Genomic DNA, 8342 nt, shown 5'->3' with positions numbered 1-8342 from the left:
TATTGGTTATTGTTTAATTACTAGAGTTATAATTATTTTTTACGTGTTAGGGGTACTTATATCTATCTTAAAAGCGTGTTTTTTAGTTTTTTTAAACTATATTTATTATCCATTTTTTAGTTATATTTATGCTGTACATAATAATGTACATGCACTCATAACATTAATATTTTGTTATTTGTACTAGCTTTCCGACCGAGGCTAAAATGTAGCGATAATCTATACTAATATTATAAAGCTGAAGAGTTTGTTTGTTTGAACCCGCTAATCTCAGGATGTGTAAAGCAAGGAATGGTGGAATAAAGTAAACAATTCAAATTGTTTTTAAATAAATTTATTGTAATATCTACAGTTCTATTCTAATATAAACATAATCTAGGCTTCTTTCTCAACTTTCTCTTCTGGGTACTTATCATTTAGGAAACTCTTCACCTCTCCATACTCTGCCTTCAGATTGTGACGAATTTTCTCATGATTTCTGTGTTTCTCATATTTCTTAAGGAATATTTCATAATGCGGCATAGATTCATAGAATCGCGGGAATTTCTTCCTCTTAAGGATAACCTTGTCATTCATAACATATTGAATGAAATCCAATGTTTCATCTTTGGGTATTTCCTCCTTGGTCCTAACAGTTTCAGGGCTGGCCACTACAGTTGGATAATATTCATTCTCAGCTCTATATTCAACAAGGTGCAATTTCTTTTCTTCTGCAAGCTGTTGATGTGTCCTCTGGAAATTTACAATTAATGAATAGAGAATAGAGAATGTGTTATTATTTTTTTAATTTACCAAAATCAGGTAGATATGTAAAAAATGTTAATGCTCATCAAACATTGTTTTAACACAAACATTTATAATTTCTTTCTTAAATTTAGTTAAAGGATTTACTTAGAATCATGTATTTCATATGTAATAGTTAGACATCGGATTATATGTATTTGCATATTTGCATATGCAAATGCATAAAACTCTCTAATTACGGCGTAAGTGCATATTTTAGCCTTTTTCCCTAATCGGGCATATTTCGTTAAGTAGCGGGAGTTTTGATTGGTCGACTAACCTTTATTAGCCAATCAGAACACTCAGTGAGTAAACAAACCCTATTTTGGCATGGTAAAATGGCAAAAAATTACAAAATGTGCTCCATTTTAAGTAAATTTTGAGCCATTCATAATAGGGCTAGATTACCCTTTTGGGGCTAAAAACTTAAAACACGGGTTGAATTCCAAGAAGGGCTAGATTTAGCCCGGAAAGATCTAAAGTGGCAACACTGGGCTCGCGGGTGACAAACGTCACAAATTTGCGCTCGAAAATTTGGTAAAAATGCTAAATTGTATATTGGCACAAAAACTATCTTTAAAAATAATAAAGGTTTTTTGATTTTGTATTGTGCATATTTTAGGCATATCAGTCGTTTTTAGTGCATATTTCGGCCTTTTATAGTGCATATTTGCATGCATATTTTGGCATTTTGTTAGTGCATATAATCCGATGTCTAGTAATAGTATTTGTTATTACCTGTTGTAGAAGACCAATAAAGAATGCCTTAACAATATGCTGCAAGTTGTTAGACCCTTCAACTTTAGCTCTGAGGTCTTTGATACCAATGGCTTGACAAATCTCTTTGATTGCTCTATGCACCATTAAACCATAGCCTTCATTCTTTTTCTGAACATATATTTTCGTACTTCCGAAAGCCGTGAAGAAGTCATGATAAACTGAAATATTAAAAAAAAATATATTGAGATATCGATGTCTGTAAAAACATGATAGTAGGTAACCCAAAAACTAGAAAAGCAAGTGTAAAAAATAAGCATTTCATACTAATTTTTGTTATCATACAGTACCTGTGTGATTGTTATAAATATCAAAATGCATTAGTTTCTTTCCAGCCCTATTCTTTGCTTTTCTCAAGGCAGCTTGTGCTTCCTTTGCTCGTCCAATTCCAAAGCCAGCTAAACCTTGTCCATTACCAGTTACCACCTACAATAACAAATAACACCATGATAATAGGACAGTTTTAAAATCTATACTAATATTATAAAGCTGAAGAGTTTGTCTGTTTGAACGCACTAATCTCGGGAACTACTGGTCCGATTTGAAAAAATCTTTCGGTGTTAGATAGCCCATTTATCGAGGAAGGTTATAGGCTATATTTCATCATGCTACGGGCAACAGGAGTGGAGCCACGGGGGTGAAACCGCGCGGAGCAGCTAGTTCCTAATATTTAATGAAGTGCGAAGTGTGAATTTTGGTATTTTTTTAATTTTGCCAAAGAAGTTTCACTTCTGACACGTGTGCTTGAAGCAAACACTCTTTTTTTACACTTAAAATACTCACCATGGCTTGATAATTTCTTGTCCTACCCAGAGTTCCCTTCATTATAAGCAATGATCTGAGTTGCAATACTTTAGTATCAAAGCCAACAAATTCCTCTGAAATTAGAAAATAACATGATTAACAAGAGCAAAAGGAAAACTACAATCATGTGAAATGTCTAATTAATATCTTATGTAAATATAAAGAGTAATATTGAATTGTGATTTTAATAAAAGTTCAAAATATTTTTACCCTAATTAGTTGTAAAAAATAATAATATAAAATGTCAGATCTTACCATCTGCCACTGGATCAGGTGGGCCAAGGCTACGTCCAGGCATACGCGCACCTGACCAACCTCTCTCAATTGGATTCAATTTCAATCTTCTAAACTTTGTCATTGAATCACGGAGTTTTATCAGCTTTTCCATTCTAAAATTTTAGATAAAAATTATAATGTCTGATAACATAATTACTCTCATTAAAGTGAGAGAGAAATGTACTTAACATAATACTGTTCCTTATTACGGAAGATCAAACATTACTTGAAACTCTTGAAAGACTTCATTTTAGCACTATTTTATTTATTTTAAATGTATATTAGTACTGTTTATTAATTTTACCTTTCTGGATCATCAGGTAGTCGCTGTTGTTTTAATAACTCTCTCCCCCGGATAACAGGAGCAGATAGACCGGGCCATAACATGTTAACTTTTCCCACGCCTATCATTTGTCCACGATTCAAGTCCCGAATTCGAATACGGCCAGCGCCTTTTCCACGACCCTTTTTGGCACCAGCATTGCTCACAGATGTTACAGATTTCCATAACTTTTCTGCAGGCACTAAACAAACAACAATAAACAAATTAAATTCTATTTAAGTGTACCAAATATAAAAGAAAATTAGCTATCGAATTTGTTGCCGATTTTCCACAGCAGAAGCGATCTTAAGAAGCAATTTTAATTAAACGGTTAAACTGTACTTTATCGGATAATAATATCTACTCACATTTATTGAAGAAGTTTACACATACTATTGGTGAAGTACTAAAATTTTTTAGGTTATTAACATAGTTTATTTGGGAATTAGAATGCTTCAATAGAAGATTTAAAGGACTCCTCACAACATTTCCTAATGATAGTAATTTCGTAGCCATATTATTTAAGAGCTAAAAAACTCAAATTTCAATTCATTACTATTTCCCAAACACTATGCAGTTGCACTCGTCTATTTTTATTTTTTGCACGTCTGTCAAATTGGTCAAATCCTGACGTTCAGAAATTGCAAAGTTTTAATGTCAATTTTCGATATATTATGATAATGTTAACATCTCAGGAAGATAATATTAAAAATCACATTAATTGTTTACTAGAGAAAATATTTGTAAAAAACCCGAACGTTTTCGCGAAAACATTTTTTTTTTCACGGAATTTCGAATCTGAAATTCCCTTTAGTATGAAAATTCACTGAATTCAGGAACGAATAAAGACCTAAGGTGTGTGACCGGGCTAATTTTGACATTTCAAAGTACGTGGCTGACAGTTAAAAGTCAGCAGACAGCCTGAAAACCAAAATCCAATAAATCCGACGTCCAACAATATCAAGAAATGCTATAGTTACCCTTCAAGAAAGATAATTGTGTATTGGTGAATGTAAATAAAAACAAACCATGGGTCTATGCAAATGCCCTAAAAGGAGAGTAACCAACCAATTCTGTTTTGAACATAGGGTAAATGTTTGCGAGTATTGTATGGTCACAAACCATCCAAAGGTAATTAAGGTTTATTCAATGTTAATATGATATTTTAATGCTTTCTAAACTACTTTTATTCAAATATTGAATATGTTCATTTCAGTGCATAATACAATCCTATCTTCAATGGTTGCAAGACAGTGATTACAATCCTATATGTGAAATTTGCACGAAAAGTTTAGCTGATGGCGAATGCATACGTCTCACTTGCTATCGTAAGTTTATTATGTATGGCATATAATTAAACTCATGTTTTTATTGATTGGATTTTTATACTTGCTTTTTTAATATTTTCAGATGTATTTCACTGGGAATGCGCAGAGTCTCGCTACCGTGCGCTCCCTCGTACCACGGCACCGGCCGGTTATCAATGTCCCTCCTGTGCCACCCCTGTGTTTCCACCCCCCAACCTTGTGTCACCTGTTGCTGATGTATTGAAGGAAAAATTAGCTGGAGTTAATTGGGCCAGGGCAGGTCTTGGTCTACCATTAGTGAGTACCAATGTTATTGTTTTTTTGTTTTTGAGTATTTCTATTTATTAAGTAACTTAAAAGAAAGCCATTGCATCATAAATATTTTCACTTTTGAATGAAAAAAAAATTAAATTGTTTTTTTATCATAATGGTGACAGTGAAATAAAAAAATTTATTGTATTTTTATATTCAGCTTTCAGAAGAACAAGATTTAAAAGGAGCATCCTCGCGACGTAGCCAGTCACCCATGGAACAGTCCCATTATTTTACAAACAGCACTATAGATTCACAGAGAGAAGCTCCAGTAGGGGCAAGCGATGATGAAACTGTGAATCGCTCAGCTACAAGCTCACCACATTCCATTGTTCAGATAACAGATGATCCTGTCAATATCTATGACAGTACATCAATGAAGAGAAATGATAATTTACAAGGTAGATAACATTCAAAATGTTACAACTAAAACTCAACTATAAATTAAGACTCCAATTATTTTGGTGTTATTCAGTATACAAAATAAAATATAATTAACCCATAACTATTGACTTATCACAAAATAATTATTATTTTACAGGGGCTCAAATGCCCAGGAAGGGTTATAAATATGATGAGCATTCCAAACCATTATTTGATCATGATGAGAATAAATACAAACAAAAGTCTACATTGTCTTGGTTAAGCAGGTGGTGGAAGTAAGTAATTTAGATTTTTTTCCTTTAAATTATCATATTTTATATTTTAAATGTCCACTTTCATTTTTGTATTGATTTATATATCTACCTCAAGAACTTATTTAAAAAAAATTACAGGAATACACTGCCCTCTTCTCGCATCAGAAGAACTGGACCTATGTATCGACACTATTGGCTTATATTTTTCATTGTCCTCATTCTACTTATTGTGATTGTTATACTAAGTGATAGACGTATTGATGATGAAAATCCATTTGGTGGTCTGCGTGATGATGACAGGAGGGTGTTACAGAAAAACTAATCAAGTTAATTATTTATTTTAATGTTTAATAACAATGTATTAATATATTTATCATATAAAATCAAGCAATTCTTAAATGTGTATAAATTTGAGGCATACAATTAAGTAATTAATAAATATCGTGAAAAAGCTGTACAACCAATGTAATAAATGTTAGAATACAAATTTTGTTTCTTTGGCTACATTTTAAGAATATCACAGAATACTGAATATTTAAATTTGTGTGCATGTATCAACACTTTCATCCAAAAACAATACTGAAAAGATATCATTATAAAAATCAGGATAATAATCACAAGCACGCTTACAATCTGGCATCCAATTCACTTCAAGTAACTTGGGCTGCATAATTTTTTTACCATTGCATTCATGCCAAGAGAGCATTATATCCGCTGCATAAAGTGCCCTAGATTGTGGACTTTTTGCAATTCCAAATGGAGGTGGTTTGGATGTTGCTGCCATAAACAGCTCTTTAATCATATTGAATATAGATTTTTCTACATCTTCCCAATTGTAGTCATGGTATTGATTACCCCATTCCTTTATAAAATCTTCACACAATAGTTTATACAAAGGAGCACCCGCTGTATAGTTCATAACAGTGAAATGTTTTTCATAATCTTCAAAATTACTCAAATCATATTCTTTATTGGCAAATCTTAAGAAAAAGTTGTTGTATACATAAACTTGTGTTGGATCTACTGATTTTAAAAGAATGACATAGCGCACATCAAACTTGACTAATCCTACATCAGGTCTTTGAAATAGAACAGGATTTTCAATATATTTTTGGGCTATTTTCGGTCCTGTCAAAGGGAGGCGACATAAAAAGTCTAGATTGTCAGTAATATAGGTATCAAGGCCCCTAGCTAAGTTATAGGGCTTACAAATCCAATGATTATTCAAGCCCAATCTCTTCCTTTGCATATAATATGCAACTAGTTTTGGTAGCTCAGTTTTCATATTAAAAGTAGTTGGCAGCCATAGGGGAGTTGTTTCTAATTCAGAGAGATCAATAGTTTTATGCGCAAGCCTCCTGGCAACTATAGCCAGCAAATCCTTAATTGTGACAACATATTCAAAAGGGAATTGATTGACAAACTTATGAGGAGTGTCAATACTTAATTCTTTAAATGTTTTAAAATGACTAGTGTACCACAATATATCAGCCTCATTTTCATTATCGACAATTTCAAAAGCACTTGATGTGAGATGTTCATTTATAATGTCATACTCTGAGTAAACTTTTAAAGGTCTTGTTGAAATTTGTGTATGTTCAAGTAAATCAAGATCCGGAAGAGTTTCAATAAGGTGCCCTTCTAGAAAATACTTTCGGTTTGGTTCATCTTGAGTAAAGACATCATCAAAGTGTCCGTAATGTTTCCATGGAATAAGCATTGCTTCCCTTTGCATTGGGTCTTGATAATGGCCTTCAACAAAATTTCTTGTGACTGTTTCACCCTCTTCAACATCTTTTGTGGGAAAGAGAAGTGTGTATGTGACTTGATCAGGAACATGTATAAATGGAACAGTACGAAAGTTAGGATTATCTGAATGTGTAATACCTGAGCCCAGCTCATCCATAATATACCAAACGGGGACTCTATCCTCAATCGAAAACTCATTCCCACCAATTGAATAAGTATTTGCAAACTTCCAAACGTTATTTGATACTTCCTCAATTTGTTCCTCGGTGGTGTCACAGGAAATTTGCATTAAATTACACATTCTCTCCAACAAACTTGGAACATTTCTTAGATTACTTTTTATATGACTAACCTTAAAGGTCCAGGCATGGTCAATCAGGTATATGTGAGTTGGATCGTTGCGGTCGATGTCTTGTATAGCTATAACACTCCATAAAGGATCATACGGCTTTCTCTCGACGTCCTCATAGTCTATTTGCACTAGTTGGAACGATAAACCGGAATCGAAGATTTGATCTTGAAGTTTTTTACTTATTGTGTGCCAAAAATGCTCTGGGACACCGGACAAAACAAGCTGAGGTTTATGAATTGCTAAAAATTCGTTGAACTTGGAAATTCCATCCATTATTTAACTTATACAACCGGTGTATTCCTACAGAAATTCAAACTATGGGTGATTATGCGGTTCACATTGCAGTAGAAAAATTTTGACAAGAATCAAGATTGACAATTGAGTATTGACATCAACTGTCAACGATTAAGCTACTTTGACAGCTCAGTAAGGCCTCACCTCCGTAGAGTGAGAATGAACCATAGAGGAGGCACTAAAATGACAAGTAATGCGTGAGAGAAATACACTTATGACTATAAAGCTAAGAGCAAGCGAGACAGAAACATTGTTTTTTGTTTCTCTCATGTTATGCGATTTCTTTTGTTGGGGACAAAGGCAGTTTGTCCCAAACAAGCGGCTACAGTCCATTGTTTTGCTAGTTTTCTGTTTTTTCTCGCTGTTAAGTGACTTCAAAGTTTAATAAACGTTGACAGTGATCTGTTTTAATCCGACTTTAAGTGAAAATATGGTGCGTTGTAGTGTGATTGGTTGTAAAAATCGGCCGGAACGAAGATTACCAATATTACCTTTCACACGTAAGTAAACTTATTTGAAGTATATTGTTTTATAGAACTGGATATAGTTGATACATTTTCATTAACTCTAATGTGAAATTATCTACAAATATATAATATTTTCATCGAAATAGACGTAAACATTTTTTTGTGTTATCCGACTAAATTACGAAGTGTTCTTGTTGTTCAGGACGCCATTTGTTTTTACGTAGTTTCAAATTTATGGTATAATCATGTGATTAACATTAG

General features: G+C 33.2%; 3 protein-coding genes across 3 annotated transcripts; 1 reads left to right on the top strand and 2 right to left on the bottom strand.

Moving 5' to 3' along the window:
• Positions 1-318: 318 nt before the first annotated feature.
• Positions 319-3581, bottom strand: mRpS5 (mitochondrial ribosomal protein S5). The gene is made up of 7 exons (XM_090112648.1): positions 3331-3581; positions 2945-3164; positions 2620-2753; positions 2344-2438; positions 1851-1986; positions 1522-1721; positions 319-732 (listed from the first exon to the last, which is right to left on the bottom strand). Exons 1-7 carry the CDS (start codon positions 3476-3478, stop codon positions 376-378), a joined length of 1290 nt encoding a protein of 429 aa, XP_089968774.1. The 5' UTR covers positions 3479-3581; the 3' UTR covers positions 319-375.
• Positions 3582-3851: 270 nt separating this feature from the next.
• LOC149900767 (zinc finger protein-like 1 homolog) lies at positions 3852-5706 on the top strand. Its single transcript, XM_090112394.1, has 6 exons — positions 3852-4093; positions 4179-4290; positions 4373-4566; positions 4742-4982; positions 5123-5240; positions 5358-5706. Exons 1-6 carry the CDS (start codon positions 3992-3994, stop codon positions 5539-5541), a joined length of 951 nt encoding a protein of 316 aa, XP_089968520.1. The 5' UTR covers positions 3852-3991; the 3' UTR covers positions 5542-5706.
• TTLL12 (Tubulin tyrosine ligase-like 12) lies at positions 5697-7683 on the bottom strand. The gene has a single exon (XM_090112393.1). It carries the CDS (start codon positions 7591-7593, stop codon positions 5755-5757), a length of 1839 nt encoding a protein of 612 aa, XP_089968519.1. The 5' UTR covers positions 7594-7683; the 3' UTR covers positions 5697-5754.
• Between the last annotated feature and the right edge of the window lie 659 nt (positions 7684-8342).

The sequence above is a fragment of the Colias eurytheme genome, chromosome 18 (assembly GCF_061535395.1).
Source record: "Colias eurytheme isolate Ceu_HAF_F1 chromosome 18, ilColEury1 Martin Lab GWU primary, whole genome shotgun sequence".
NCBI classification, from domain to species: domain Eukaryota; kingdom Metazoa; phylum Arthropoda; class Insecta; order Lepidoptera; family Pieridae; genus Colias; species Colias eurytheme.
Note: the sequence above shows the minus strand (reverse complement) of the source record. Positions and strands in the feature narration are given on the sequence as shown.